This window comes from Trachemys scripta, chromosome 2 (genome assembly GCF_013100865.1).
Source record: "Trachemys scripta elegans isolate TJP31775 chromosome 2, CAS_Tse_1.0, whole genome shotgun sequence".
NCBI classification, from domain to species: domain Eukaryota; kingdom Metazoa; phylum Chordata; order Testudines; family Emydidae; genus Trachemys; species Trachemys scripta.
The window spans coordinates 120,516,661-120,532,234 of NC_048299.1; the positions used below are offsets into that span (position 1 = coordinate 120,516,661).

At 45.3% G+C, this 15,574-nt stretch overlaps 1 protein-coding gene across 4 annotated transcripts in view; it reads right to left on the minus strand.

Annotated features, from left to right (window-relative positions):
- NFX1 (nuclear transcription factor, X-box binding 1) overlaps positions 1-15,574 on the minus strand; it is a 196,391-nt gene that overhangs the window by 158,110 nt on the left and 22,707 nt on the right. For all 4 annotated transcript variants that reach the window (XR_004644583.1, XR_004644584.1, XM_034761492.1 and 1 more), the window contains exons 2-3: positions 14,257-15,312; positions 4,886-5,047 (exon numbers count right to left, since the gene is read on the minus strand). Coding sequence is in view for 2 of the 4 variants with exons in the window: in XM_034761492.1 (XP_034617383.1) it covers positions 4,886-5,047; positions 14,257-15,312 (1,218 nt within the window). In the remaining 2 variants the exon portion in view is untranslated. The remainder of the gene's footprint in view (positions 1-4,885; positions 5,048-14,256; positions 15,313-15,574) is intronic.

The following is a 15,574-nucleotide window of genomic DNA, read 5'->3' on the forward strand; positions in this document are numbered from 1 at the left end:
CAAATCTGTCCCTTGGAAGGGAGGCCATAGCCGTCTGGGAATCCAGCAGCGCTCCTATGAATTCTATGCACTGGACAGGAACTAACGTGGATTTCTCTTCATTTACCATTAGGGCCAGAGCGGAGTAGGTGCGTAGCAAGAGGGATATTTACTGCTGCACCTGGGACCGGGACTTGCCCTTGAGCAGCCAATCGTCCAGGTAGGGAAAGACCTGCAGCCCTCTCCTCCTGAGATGGGCCGCTACCACCGCCATACATTTGGTGAAGACCCTGGGGGCCGTCGAGAGGCCAAAGGGAAGGACCGTAAACTGGTAGTGGTCCTGACCCACCAGGAAACGGAGGTAGCACCTGTGACCCTCAAAAATGTGGATGTGGAAGTAGGCATCCTGAAGGTCCAGCGCTGCAAACCAATCCCCCAGGTCTAGAGAGGAAATAATAGAGGCTAGGGACACCATGTGGAATTTGTAGCGAACCAAGAACTGGTTGAGCTTCCGCAGATAGAGGATGGGCCGAAGTCCGCCCTTCGCCTTCAGGATGAGGAAATACCTGGAATAGAATCCCTTGCCCCGGAATTCCCAAGGTACCCTCTCCACGGCTCCCAGGGAGAGGAGGCGCTGTACCGCCTGACCTAGGAGAAGTGCATGTTCCGAGTCCTCCGCCGACTTCCTGGGAGGAGGGCAATTGGGAGGGGGCGAAACAAACTGCAACCTGTACCCCAGGGATATAGTGTCGAGGACCCAGCAGTCCGTAGTGATACGGAACCATTGCAAACGGAAGGCAGGTAAATGATTTGCAGACCTGAACTTTATTAACTGGGGAGGGTTAACCTGGCAACAGGCCCAGTGACCCCCCGCAAGCAGTCAAAAACGCTGCTTCCCTGGCCTCCTGGCCGTAGAGGGCCCCGGACGAGGGGCTAAACGGGATTGACATTGTGACCGGCGCCTCTGCTCCCGCTGCTTCTTAGGCGGGGGTTCATATCTACCCCGAGCCTGTGGAGCAGAGGTGTGAGGCCTGGGCTTGTCCTTGGCCGGCGGGACGTACAGGCCCAGCGTCTGCAGGGTAGTACAGGAGTCTTTCATCCCATGCAGACGTGTGTCTGTTTGATCTGCAAACAGGGCCCGACCATTGAACGGCAGGTCCTGCATGATCAACTGGGACTCAGCCGATAGGCCAGAGAGTGAAAGCCAGGACGCCCTTCTCATGGAAATCGCCGCGGCCATCAAACGAGCGGTCGTGTCCGCCGCATCGGAGGCCGCCTGCAGCGCCGCTTTAGCCACCGCCGCACCCTCATCAACAAGAGCCCAGAACTCCTTCCTGTCCTTCTCGTGGAGGGAGGGCTCAAACTTGGGAAGGGACCCCCACAGGTTAAAATCATATCTGCTCAAGAGTGCCTGGTGGTTGGCCATTCTGAGCTGAAAGCTCGCAGACGAATAAACCTTTCTCCCAAAGGAATCCAGCCTGCGAGTGTCTTTGTCCTTAGGGGTAGGAGTGGGTTGGCCATGTCTCTCTCGATGGTTCACCAACTCCTCTACTAGAGAGTTCGGAGTTGGGTGGGAGTATAAGTACTTGTGCCTCACTAATGTGAGCCTCGTCCAGACAGCGAAGACACTGAGTGTGTGGATCGCTTCTGGGCATAGAATTGCGACAAGAGTCGCACAACTTGAAGCCTGGGCCACGGGGCATGCCCCGAGCCCAGCACTAACAGAGAAAGTTCAACAAGTGACTTCAGGGAAAGCTGGATACCACTAAGGCTAGAAATGCTGCAGCAAAGCTGGAGCACAAGTTCCGACTACCATCACTGGTAGCAAGAAGAAACTGAGGGTGGGGGGGGGAGCACGCAGCCCCCTTTATAGCGCCATATGTCGGCGCCACTCCAGGGGTCTCAGCGGTGCTCCCCCACTACGGATGCTGCTAAGGGAAAAACTTCCAGCACCGGTGCACATGGCGAGCACGCACACCTACTGTGGAATACACAGGAGCAATCACTCGAAGAAGAAGAGAAGAGTGAGAAGGGATTTGTTAGCAGCCTTCAAGTACCTGAAGGGGGGTTCCAAAGAAGATGGAGCTCGGCTCTTCTCAGTGGTGGCAGATAACAGAATAGGGAGCAATGGTCTCAAGTTGCAGTGGGGGAAGTTTAGGTTGGATATTAGGAAAAGCTATTTCACTAAGAGGGTGGTGAAACACTGGAATGGGTTACCTAGGGAGGTGGTGGAATCTCCATTCTTAGAGGTTTTTAAGGCCTGGCTTGACAAAGCCCTGGCTAGGATGATTTAGTTGAGGTTGGTCCTGCTTTGAGCAGGGGGTTGGACTAGATGACCTCCTGAGGTCTCTTCCAACCCCAATCGTCTATGATACGTAACTTGTTTGTATCAGTGTATAAAGAGGGGTTTAAGAGGGAGTGTCTTTGGCTAGTCAAGGTGGGGAATGGAAAGTTCCACCATTCACTTGAGCTGAGCCCATTGCAATGGGCATATATATGTTAGTGTACCGGTAACCATTGAGCAATGGCATTAAGACTGTGCTTCGTTGACAAACCTGGCCAAGTGCTTTCTCTTCTGAAACGGGTCTATGGTCTTTTGGGCAATTTTATCAAGGTCTGCTTTGTCAGCTATCTGCGCAGAGTTGAGACAGCGCACACACACACACACACACACACACACACACAAACAGACTAACTACAGTTCTGACTGAGGGAAAGTCTGTCATGGCTAGAAAGAATGATGATTGGTGAGAAACCATCTTGAACAAACCCTGAACCCTGCTAAATTAAGTTTTAGACTCAGATGTGTATTTTCACTTTTATTTGCTTGTGACCCTTTCTAACTTTCTCTTATACCTGAGCTCACTTAAAATCCTAGCTTCTTTTGTTAATAAATTTGTTTTACTTTTAATCTAAACCACCAGTACTGTATTTGAATTAAAGTGAATGTGGAAAGCTGCCAGGTTGTGTGTCTTTAGAGGAACAAATAAACCCTATTATTTCTCTGAACTGTCCAGGAGAGGGGTGGACATTACAGAGCACGCAGTTTTTGGAAAAATTCATGATTGGGAGTGTGTGCGGGTTATCCTGCAAGTAGTACCCAAGGCTGGTGGAGACCAAGAAGAGCATATTTGGTGTGCTGCTGGTGCCAGAGCTGCTAAACCAGAGCTGTTCAGCCCACAGACACTTAGGCTGTTACCTGCATGCTGACAGGTTGGTTGTGAGCATCCTAGGCTGGGAAATACAGCAGCAAAGCATTGAGAGGCATCCCAGGGTACAGGGTCACTAGTGTGGATTGCACCCCAAACCCCATAACCCCTCCCCCTTCAAGAAAGCATTCACATGTCTAATTTCTTCCGTCCAAAGACTTCTGTGGATGCAGGGTGATTGGGGTCCACGGGCAGGGCTGGAGTGCATGCTCTTTGGCACAACTGGGGTGGTGGGGTGGCTGGGGTGCACAGGCAGAGTTGGGGTGCACAACGGTTGAGGTGCACTGGCAGAGTTGGGGGATGCAGGGAGTTGGGGTGCATGGTAGGTGGCACAGCTGTGTGTGCAGGATGTTTGCGGTCCACTGGCATAGCTGGGAGATGCAGGGGGGTTGAAGTGCACTGGCAGAGTTGGGGGGTGCGATGCCTCCCTCATCTAAACTCCCAACATCTCTCGCCTCCCCTTAACATACATTCACATTTATCCTCCTCCCTGAACTCCCACACCGTTCCCTCACTTCTCCACCCCCTAGTACTCCTTCCCCCCCCGGAAGCATTCACATGTCTAATCCCCTCCCCCCCCCCCCCCCAATAAAATAGTATGATTACATTCCCCCAAATAAAGCTGCCCCCATGACTCACAAATGGTAGTAATGCCCAGCCACTCAGTTCAAAACTCCTTTTGTCTTAGATGAGGGCTTGTGATTAATTTTACCTTAGTTTAGTTAATTGAAGGGTGAGTTCAAAGCCATCAGTGGTGATTTCAGTCATCAAATTCAGCAAGGCATTTATTCTACCAGTGATTAGTACTTCTTCATTTAAAAGCACAAGGAAGCAGAAGGGAGGTGGGGTTTGGGGGGAAGCCCCATAACTCATGAATCCCAGAGTCAAATGACCTCAAATTTGGATCACTAACAAACACTACACTGCACTCCATGAGGCACCCCAAATTTTAAAGCAATCCAATTAAACATTCAGATTTTAGACAGCTTACAAGCTTTGAGCTTTAAACCATATAAAATGACAATAGAAACCGTCTAGCTATTTTTCTGCATTGGTGTGTGCGCAGTGCAGAAAATGCACATTTTAATTTTCTCAGGCTGCCATCACTATGTTGGGTAAATCTTGGCAGTTTATTAGTGGATGAAAATGGAGTCAAACAGTTTGATCTCAACTGCTAAGTGGAAAAAAAACCCCATCCATGAGTTTCTTTAAAAATGGCTATTTTGTTCAGGGTTCATATTGCCAGAACAGTACATACACATGACTCCAATATGGGTGAATAACTCTACCCTGCACCCCCAACGCACATCAAATTTCAAATAAATCCAACTAAGTACATCAATTCTAGAGAACTTAGAATAAGGCAACCATCAAACAGATGTCTTAATGCAACTGTAACTATAGCAGTACTGGCATGCCACTATCATTCACTCTCTCACACACACACACACACACACACACACACACACACTCTCACTCCCCCGGAAGTTCATTCAGCCAAAAGTATAGAAAAATAACAGAGCTGTAATGTGAAGAACCATAAAATTTGCCCATTTCTGATTTACAGCTTGCTTTACTCGGAGGCAGTTGTACTAATCAACTTAAATGAATAGGTAATTTAGGACCAGAATTTCTCTTCTTGCACATACCATGAAAAATGTGAACTTCTCTGTACATCTGATGATAAAAATACCTACCTTCGGCTTGCGATGCTGGTGATCTTGCCCACTTCTTAATGCAGTTCAGATGAAACACATGATAACAATTCTGACAGCTCCATACTGGGGCTATTGTTCGGATCACCTCACAGCACACCATACACTCATATTTCTCTGTGGTCAGCTGCTCTATCAGAGAACCTGAAAAGAAAATTCAATATGTACACACCTAAATCAATCAAGATAATATACACAAGTTATACACACTAAAAATAGCACCAAAATATTCTACACTTTAAATGCAATTTTAGAATTTATTTCTTCCTATGGATGTAATGAAAAGCTTTTTCCTCGGTTAGAAAAGCTGAAAGATTCCAATCCAAAAATGTGATACAAATGTTCAACTATCTTGTGTGTCAGTCTCTTAAATTTGGGCAAAAGCAATAATAAATTGTTCAGGTGTTTCCTTTAAACCTATCAGTGATTCTTATCTGGCAGAAGAGAAAATTTAGCTTTTTTCTAATATTTACAAAGAATACCGCAAAACGTACATCACTATACAAATCTCAAAGTAAATGAAGTTAAAATCCTGTACCTGTGCATTATTTACAGACCAGTTGAATAATGCAGTATTGGGAACATGCAGAAGATTTCATACTCCACGCACAAGAGGAAGCACTTTCTAACTGGCTGTTTTAGGAGCAGAGTTGTGGGCTCCCAGACAGAGCCACATTCAAATACTCTAGGCCAAAGGGATGGTTGCCATAATATGGGACCCTTTTAGTATGCAAAGTAGCATCAATGACTACCCTGAAAACACAGAGGGAAGTGCACCTTAAACACAAGGTGGAAGAAACTAAAAACAGATGGTGGGAAAAGTCTGAAAATACATTAAAGTGTGCAAATATAGTTAGGGCAGCCAAACAGCCTTAACTCTGCCCTGTAGCTATAGTGGAGGAGTGGGGGGAGGAGAGGAGAAGAAGAAAAACAAACAAACAAGTGCCTCTTTAGAAGTCAGTTTAATCTAATCTGAGTCCACAAAACCTAAAATACCTTAATCATAGTTGACTGGTTTTGCACTGTGTCACTACAGGGTGCATTTAAGGTTTCTCCTGAAGGACAATTTAATATTTTTAAGTTATGAAAAAATGAGGAAAAATGACCACTAAGCCTAAAAGAAATATTACAATGCTGCCAATGCATAGAATTTTAATATGGAAAGTTTGAAAAGTTGGTGATAGGGCAATAGTGTAATTTGGGTTCCCTAGCACATACATGCTACTTTCACGTTCCCTTCTGGCCTGATGATGGGATCCGGTGCAATGGTGGCTTTTGAAGACATTTAGGATAAATGGTCATTTTTTTACTTATTTGTCAAGTTACCTGGCACAAAAATTTTTTCCCTTCCAAAATGACCATCTCCCACAGTCCTCAATGGGACTGATGCCACATCCTGCCCTTGGGGATGATGGTGGAATCAAGATGCTCAGTCCCACTGGGAACAGTGAAAGAGATACCTTTCAAAAGGGCCACCAAATACCACAATGGCTTCAATCTTATTAAGCAAAAAGAACAGGAGTACTTGTGGCACCTTAGAGACTAACAAATTTATTAGAGCATAAGCTTTCGTGGACTACAGCCCACTTCTTCGGATGCATATAGAATGGAACATATATCGAGGAGATATATACACACACATACAGAGAGCATAAACAGGTGGGAGTTGTCTTACCAACTATCAAACATTCTTAAAACTACAATACCCACCTGCTGAAGTGAAAAAACAGATTGACAGAGCCAGACGAGTACCCAGAAGTCACCTCCTACAAGACAGGCCCAAAAAAGAAAATAACAGAACACCACTAGCTGTCACCTTCAGCCCCCAACTAAAACCTCTCCGGCGCATCATCAGAGATCTACAACCTATCCTGAAAGATGATCCTTTACTCTCACAGATCTTGGGAGACAGACCTGTCCTCGCTTACAGACAACCCCTAACCCAGGAACCTATCCTTGTAACAAATCCCAATGCCAACTCTGTCCACATATCTATTCAAGTGACATCATCATAGGACCTAATCACATCAGCCATACCATCAGGGGCTCGTTCACCTGCACATCTACCAATATGCCATCATGTGCCAGCAATGCCCCTCTGCCATGTACATTGGCCAAACCAGACAGTCTCTACGCAAAAGAATTAATGGACACAAATCTGACATCAGGAATCATAATACTCAAAAACCAGTGGGAGAACACTTTAACCTGTCTGGTCATTCAGTGACAGACCTGCAGGTGGCTATATTACAACAGAAAAACTTCAAAAACAGACTCCAACGAGAGACTGCTGAGCTGGAATTGATATTCAAACTAGACACAAACAACTCAGGATTGAATAAGGACTGGGAATGGCTGAGCCATTACAAACATTGAATCTATCTCCCCTTGTAAGTATTCTCACACTTCTTATCAAACTGTCTGTACTGGGCTATCTTGATTATCACTTCAAAAGTTTTTTTTCCTCTTACTTAATTGGCCTCTCAGAGTTGGTAAGACAACTCCCACCTGTTTATGCTCTCTGTATGTGTGTATATATATATATATATATCTCCTCAATATATGTTCCATTCTATATGCATCCAAAGAAGTGGGCTGTAGTCCACGAAAGCTTATGCTCTAATAAATTTGTTAGTCTCTAAGGTGCCACAAGTACTCCTGTTCTTTTTGCGGATACAGACTAACACGGCTGCTACTCTGAAACCAATCTTATTAAGACTTCTTTTCCTCTTAAGTATTTCTTAATATTAATTAGGTATTAATACATAATTCTTAAATATTATGTGGTTGTGTAGAACACTGGCTCGTGTATGTTGGGGTACCATCTAATAGTTGGTCTGCTTTAAAGGAGGACAGCCTGCTGCTGCAAGACCACATTTACACTACAAACTTTGGTTGACTTAAGTTATGTCAGCGTAAAGCCACTGCAGTTAGAGTATGGCTGCTTGGGTTGGTTCTACACATCCTTACCAGCAGTGCCCATCCCAACACAAACTTCGGTGTACGAGAGGTACACCCAGGTACTCTGCATCACCCTCCAGTAAAATACCTTTTGATAAATTGTTGCAACATGTTATGGGGTACACACAAGCTGCATGGGGGTTGGGGAGGCTGAGGGCAAGAGTCAAGTTGACATCATGTAACTTTCTCCATCCCATAATACCATCCTTATTCCATAGTTTTTAAGCGTTTTAAAAATACCACAAACCCACTGTGACGGGATCCCTTGGGCAGAACCTGGAACTGGGGTACCACTGTGCCCCCTTAACTCTCCAGCCTCGGCTGTCTTTCACAATGCTTTGCTAGTGACAAGCAGTCCACCCCTCCAGGAGCTGCTATCACTCAGCACAACAGCATGTTGAGCATCACATTCAGCTAGATTTCGTGAATGCTCCCAAAGCCACTCACAAATCACACAGAAAAAGGCACCAATCAATTTCTCCCATCACCTCAGCCTTGCACCCCAGAGCTGTACTGTCTTGCCCTGGTCAGTGTAAGTTTATTACCCAGTCTGCCCCTCCCTCACCAGCCTTTGTAACCTGAGGTGAGATTTCCCCAAGCACCTCAACCAAAATACAGTTTTAGGTAAAATATAAAACAGATTTATTTACTACAGAAAGACTGTAAGTGATAATAAGTGGTAGGTATAAGAGGTCAGAAAAAGTTACCAAAGAAAAATAAAAGGTAAGCACACAATCTAAGTCTCAAACACCTTATTACACAAGGCAGTATTTAGATCAAGCATTTTTCTCACCCCCACTGGATGTACAGTTCTTAATACAGATTTCTCTCTCTCAAACCTGGGACCAGTCTCCTCAGTTGAAGTCTTTGCCTTCTCAGCATTCTTGTTTCCAGCATAGGTGGGGGAGGAGAAAGGCAAATGCATGATGCTACTGTCCCTTATTTTATACCCTCAGTCCACCTGCCTGGAAAATACTAGCCCAAACACATCCTGGTGGGCTTTGCTGAGTCACAGGGTTGAGTGATTCCCCTGGTGTGGTCTTGTGCAACTGTGACTGAATTGTAAAAAAAACTTTTATTACAACTCTCCTGCTCATTAACTGTCGTTGAACACCCTCTGGGGCAGGGATTACATCCTTTATATGTCACTAGCAAATTTACAGCATATTTCAGAAACAACCATACAGCAAAGTCTCATAACTTGACGCACACTAACAATATAGGTATTTTGACAGTATGGGTTTCAGCAGATCATGACCTTTCATAAGGTATCTTACATGACATGCTTTGTATGAAATATATCATAATTATGCAATGTGTGAATATGGGAGTTCCAGGGTGGTGCTTGGAGGTAAAGTGTGCCACACCCGCACACACAGCACTTTTTTCTGGCCCTCGCCCTCCAGTGGATGAACACCAGAATAAGAGCTGCATTGACAGTTAAGAAGTAAGTGGCAATCACACAGTGGAATCTTGCAAAGCTGGATTGCTACCAGTCAATGGGAAATCTTTTGGAGTTGGAAAATCAACAGCAGAGGCTGTTACCACACCAGCGTATACCGCGATTTAGCAGATCCTGTTACACAGGACAGCAATTCTAGGAAAAATGCAGGGCATCGTGGATGGATTTGCAGCAATGGAGTTCCCAAACTGTGTTGGGGTGATAAATGGTGTACCAATCCTAATTTGGCACCAATCCACCTTGACAGAGTACATCAACAGAAATGGCTCCTTTTCTGTGGTTCTGCAAATGTACATGGGCTGGTCAAGGAAGGTATGGGATGTGCACATCTTTAAGAACAACAGGACTGTTCACAGGAAGCTGCAGGCAGGGTCATGCTTTTCCAGCCAGCATATTTCATTGGCGATGCTGAAATGGCAATAGTGGTGAAGCCTCATGAAGCCTTACCCTGGCTACCCTGACACACCAAAGTTTCAACTACCAGCTCAGTAGGTGTAGAATGACATTTGAATGTGCTTTCAGCAGACTGAAGGGATGCTGGCAGTGTTTACTCACTAGATTAGATCACAGTGAGAAAAATATCCCCCTGGTTATAGCTGTCTTTTGTATCTTGCATATCTGTTGAGCAAAGAGGGGAAAAATGCCACTGGGGTAGAGGGCAGAGATGGAGTGGCTGTCTGATTACTTTCAGCAGGCAGACACAAGGGCCATTAAAGATCTCATTGCGGATCTATGTGGCTGAAGGAGCACAGTAATGTGCTGTGCCATTCCTGGCCAGCAGTTTCAAGTTTTAGAGGCTGTTAGGAATTGTGTACCATTTATGAACATCACATGGTCTTTTAATGCATCTATGAATTTTGCCATGTTTGCTGTACATTTGTAATTAACACTTTTTTTTTTTTTTTTTTTAACTGTACCTATGAATTCAGTGGTCCTGTACATTTACAAATAGTAGATGCTTTGAGTAGAACTAGGCATCCTGGAGTACATGCTGTGAAGTAATAAAGATGGATTTATTTTCAAAAAATAAAGACAAAAAGTACAATTAAAAACAAACAAAATTCAAACTTCTAAAATAAATCAGAACAGAACTTTAAAATTAGAACAGTAGAAAACATTCCTGTCCATTTCAGTCCATTTTGGCTACACGTACGCTGACCTGAGAGAGCCAGGGGGATGTATGTGAAGTTCTGGTTGTCCTTACTGTCCCCAGGCATGGAGTAACAGGGGTAGGGATTCAGCCCATGATGCCACCTGGAATGTTGAGAGGTTGTAAGGGAATGTAGTGGGTTAGCAGTGGGTCCTTCCCCTCTGGGTCAGTGGGAGGCCACTCCACATCACATCATCAGTGGGCATCACCCACAGTCAGGGATTTAGCAGAGTAAACAGTCTAGGGCTCTGGCCCTTAGGCAAGGCAGAGCTGCAAGGATGTATGGCTTGGGCCTTTGTCAGGGCAGGGCACCAAACAGTCTAAAAGCTTCCGGCCCTCAAGCAAGGCAGGGAAATGAGCAGTGTGTGATCTCTGGCCCTTAGGCAGGGGCAGAGACGCAATTAGTCTCAGGACTGGGTACCAAACAGTCTCAGGCCTCAGGAGGGGTTTCTCTGACCTCTGAGATGGGGCAGAGCAGTAGGCAGTCTATTGCCTGACATCTTGGCTCAGGTAGATGGCAGACAAATGCAGGCCTTGTGGCCTAAGGTGGGGAGGCTGCCACCCCATAATGGGGGGCAAGGGAACCCGGGCCCACCCAACTCCACCGGGTCCCAGCCCAGGGCCCTACAGAGTGTTCCACCAGTAGGTCAGCGGGGAATCCAGCCGCAACACGCTGACCAGGTTTTTGGCAGCACTGCAGACAGACTGGGTCAGCTGTCCCTGGGCCACCTCCTCCCCTTGGGGGTATATCTGGATTCGTGGGGGTACTCCATTTCCTCAGGGTAGATGCTGGGATTGCCACTAGCTGCCTCCTCAGTGCCTCGGTCAGCTAGCAGCTCTGGCCAGTCCTCAGCTCAGTGGGGTTCCTATATGGTTTCTAGCATCAGGAAAAGGTGGGGTGAAAGGCGTCCGTCTCCTCCGGTGTCTGCAGCACAATTGAGCTCTAGGACCTGCCCTTTATACTTCCTGTCTTGCCTCCTGACTTCCAGTGGGAGGGATGGGCACAGCTTGGCTCCACCCACCTGGGCTCAGAGTGTGGTCCTGCCCCCTCTGGTTCAGTGGGAGGCCACTCCACCTCACTACAGGGAGGTGCTAAAATGGAAGTGAGATCATGACTGTTGAACCCGTAGATCAACTAGAGTCTGCAGCATTTGTGTTTCCTGACTAAAAAGACTCATGTCCCGGTGCATCTCCATCTCCTTTTCCCACTGGGACCTCTGGGCTTTTCTACACAGTCTGCCACATTCACATAGCAGGGCCCCCATTCACAGTCCAGTGCAGCACTAGCTTGGAGGATCTCAATGAACATATCCTCCACAGTCCCCTTCTTTCTCGTTCTCATCAGGGTCAGGCATTCCATAGTGTGGAAGGGGTATCCCACAGGGCCCCAACAGCAGTAGCTACAAATAAAACAGAATGTATCATTGGATTTACAGTCACAATGGAAAGTGAAAAATAAATTTCAGAACCCCATTCTCTTAATCCCATAAATATTTTTAATAAAACCATGCTTGTTGACACTTCAGCTTTGAAGTGCCTCTGCACAGTCTAGCTCTCCAGTCCCAGGCACTGGGAATATGGCCCACCAAGGGCATAGAAGCTGGGGGGAAGGGTTGGGGAGAAGTGAGGAAGGAATTTTTCCATTATATGAAACATCAGCCTTTATTTCCATGTGTACGAACATAGGGCAATAATACTGTGGCATTAATTTTCCACAGGCAGTAGTTATTTTAGCTGATGTCTCACTCCTGAGGGTAACAAAGGCACAGAAAGCATAGCTGCTATGGGTGTCCCAAAGCTGTCCAGACCCATATGCCACTAGCCTGTGAACTGCAATGGTGCCAGGCGAAGTCATCACAGAGTGGCATGGGAAAGTGACCTACCATTGAGGAGTAAATAAGGCAGCCACTCCTAGAAACCTTCAGGAGAGGACTGCAGAGTACATCTATGAAGCCTTCATGAAGATTTCTTTGCATCTTCCTGAGAACATTCCTATGAACTGCTCTGCATGCCACCCCCACATCCTCCCTCTCACCCCGCCCACCTAACCATACAGGGGATTGAGAAGCAGACAACTATCTGGTTGCTGATTATATTGCAAAATTATATTGCTACCTCGTCTCATACAAGTAAAACAATTAAAGGCAATACCTGTGTCTGGCTAACTTCATCAGGTTCCTCTGTGCTCAGCTGGCAGGACTTGCTAGTCCGCGGTGGAGTAGTGAAAGTACATGGCTCGCAGCATAGCTGGATTCCCCTACAACATCTCCCACCTCCACCTCACTGTTGATCACATGGGTCTCTATCTCAGGCTCCTCCAAGATATCCACAGTGGTCTGCAGATGTTGGTGGGTTCTCTGCCAAGTATTGCATGCAACTCATGGTAAAAGCGACAGGTGTGCAGCTTGGCATCAGCTCAACTGTCGGCCTCCATGGCCTTGTAGAATGCCTGCTGCAGCATCTTTGCTTTCATGCGGCACTGCTGCTGCTACCTGCATCCGCTATGCAATATTTTCATTCATGTTTCTATGACTATTTCATAGCTCTGCCTACACAGCCTCTTCTCCCCATACATCTAGGAGATCCAATACCTCATGTCTACTACAGGCAGACACACATGAAGCCGGCATGGTTGGTTGAGCAGCTGTACACAATGAGGGAGAGCTGCCAAAGTGGGAAATCAGGAAAAGGCATTTTAAAAAATTGGTGAGGGTTTAAAAGGTGGGGAGACATGGCTTCTGGTCTCTGACACCTGGGCAGTGGAGTTCACAATTGTGACCAGAATGATCATTGTGGGACAGTTGCTGAAGGACTGTTAAGGTCAAGATAGGTTACACAGCATTTACACTCGCTCTGCATCAACCACAATACTTCAAGCATGGCTCAATGCCATTTGGGCAGGGGTGTTATGTCGCCCTAACAGGGGCACTTACATAGGCAGCAATCAAATCTGAGTGTAGACACACACATGTAAGTCGATGCAAGGTGACATCCAACCTATCTTTGTAGTGTAGGCCAGGCCTGAGTGAAGGAGCTATTTCTTTAGATGAAAAATAGAAATCAGTGCTGTGGTTTTGGAGGGTTTTGGATATGTTTGAGTTCCAAAGCCTGGAAATGAAGACTTTTCACAAGTTCCACCACACAGTTTGAACACTGTGTTGGTGATCTTCTCATTGATGTTCAGTGCCACACCTTTCCACTCCACTGTTCCCAAACTAAGGCCTAACAGCTTTTTTTGTATTTCCAATATTACATCTTTTTGGTACCATATGCTTGATCTCAGAAAGGAGAGTCCAGCAATAGGAGTTTCATTTTACTCATCCCTTAATTAGCTCCTCTCTGTGTGCAACAAAACATTAGAAAACTTTTGCAACTTTGACAATTTAATTTAAGGATACTCCAGCTTTAGAACACTTGTTCAAATCACTTTACATTTCCCCCACAATTCTACTCTTGTCCCTGACGTGACCTCCATTTTGAAGTCTGATTTACAAAAGATACAAAATTCAGCTTTAAACACCACCTGTGGAAAGGCTGCCACCTTTCTATAATGAAGTGGGAATTATGGAAAATCACCAGACACATAGCAAACAGATGCATTTAAATATAATCCAGGTATGTTAAGTATCCTTTGCATCCTTTGAAACAGACCCTGTGAGGTGTTGAGCAACTCCTGTGAAATGCCAACCATCTTCAACTAACTTCAATAGCAGTTGAAATTGTTCATCTCATAGGACCAGACCTTTAATTTGGAGGTCTAAATCAGTCCAAGAAACTTACCTGTATGAGTTTCCTTGTTCCTTGGTACATCACTCTGCTTTTTCCAATACTGAGTCCAATTGCAATGAAGGGAGGCTGTGTGTCCCACCTGTAGGTGAAGCTGTCTTCCACCACATTTGACTGATTCCCTTAATTGGTGAGCTTGTGTTATGCTGGTCAAGTTTTGATCTTTGTTGTGAACACCTGATTCTTTGCTCCTCTCGCTAATTTTATCTTTTGGAGCGTAAGTAAGAGGAGGCTTCTTAACTTCTTTTGTATTTTTACTGCGGTGAGTATCTTGTTTTTTCTGGATTTCTTTACCAAACTGGGGTTTACTCCACATGGACTTCCTGGGGTATTTCTTGTTCGCAAATGGATATCTTTTTTGTTCATCACTATTGCCAGCATATCCATCGAACAATGCTTTGGCAACAGATGCTTCTGAAGAGTCAGACTGAGTCAGATCCAGAGATTGTATGTTTTTAAACATATCCTTCTGTTTAGATGTCACTCTCTTATCCCGCTCATGTAATTGCTTCCCCTTCTCTTTGAGACCTCTTCCAGGTGCAGGCATCAAATGTGTTTTCTTTGGTTTTGCCCCTCTATTATCTGCACCAGATACCTCCTTGTCACTCTCTGAAGAGCAAAAGTCATTGTATTCTTTAGGATTGACTCTCCACCTTGGTACTAACGTGGTATCTAAAACTGTCATGTCTTTTGTACCATCAGTAGATGATTGCCTTATCCGGTTTCTAGTATATGTCCTATCACTTCTAGATCTCTGCCATCGCTGACCCCGAAAACTATGATTCTTATGAGGTTTACTGGTACCACCATGCTGGAGAAAATCTTGCTGGCTACAGTACTGGCTTTCTGAACTATAAAAGCTGGGTTGCTTTGTGGAAGAGCTCTCATAGTCTGTGCCTCTATCAGAAGACTGACTAGGAAGTGGTAGAGTATCATTTCTGTTCTGATTCCTATTGGATTCTAATCTACTCAGACTTCTCCAATTTACATCAGGAGTCTCTCTCTCTCTGGGAATGAAATCAGCTGCATCCGGATTGAAGTTTAATACACCTAAAAAGTAAAACAAAAACAAAAAAGTTGCTGAAGTTCAGAACTGCATAAGTATTAAAATTCCTCTAATGATGTACCACAGCAAAATCTACTGCATACACAATGGGCCGAATAGTGCAGCTGCTCCAAACACTAAATTGCAGAATAAGGACCAACATCCAGGAGTTCAATTTTTTCAGGGAGTTTTCATTGCTTATATGAAAATAGTTATTTTCTATTTGCCTTATATCAGGCATGTTAAATTTGTTCTGTGAGTAAGAAT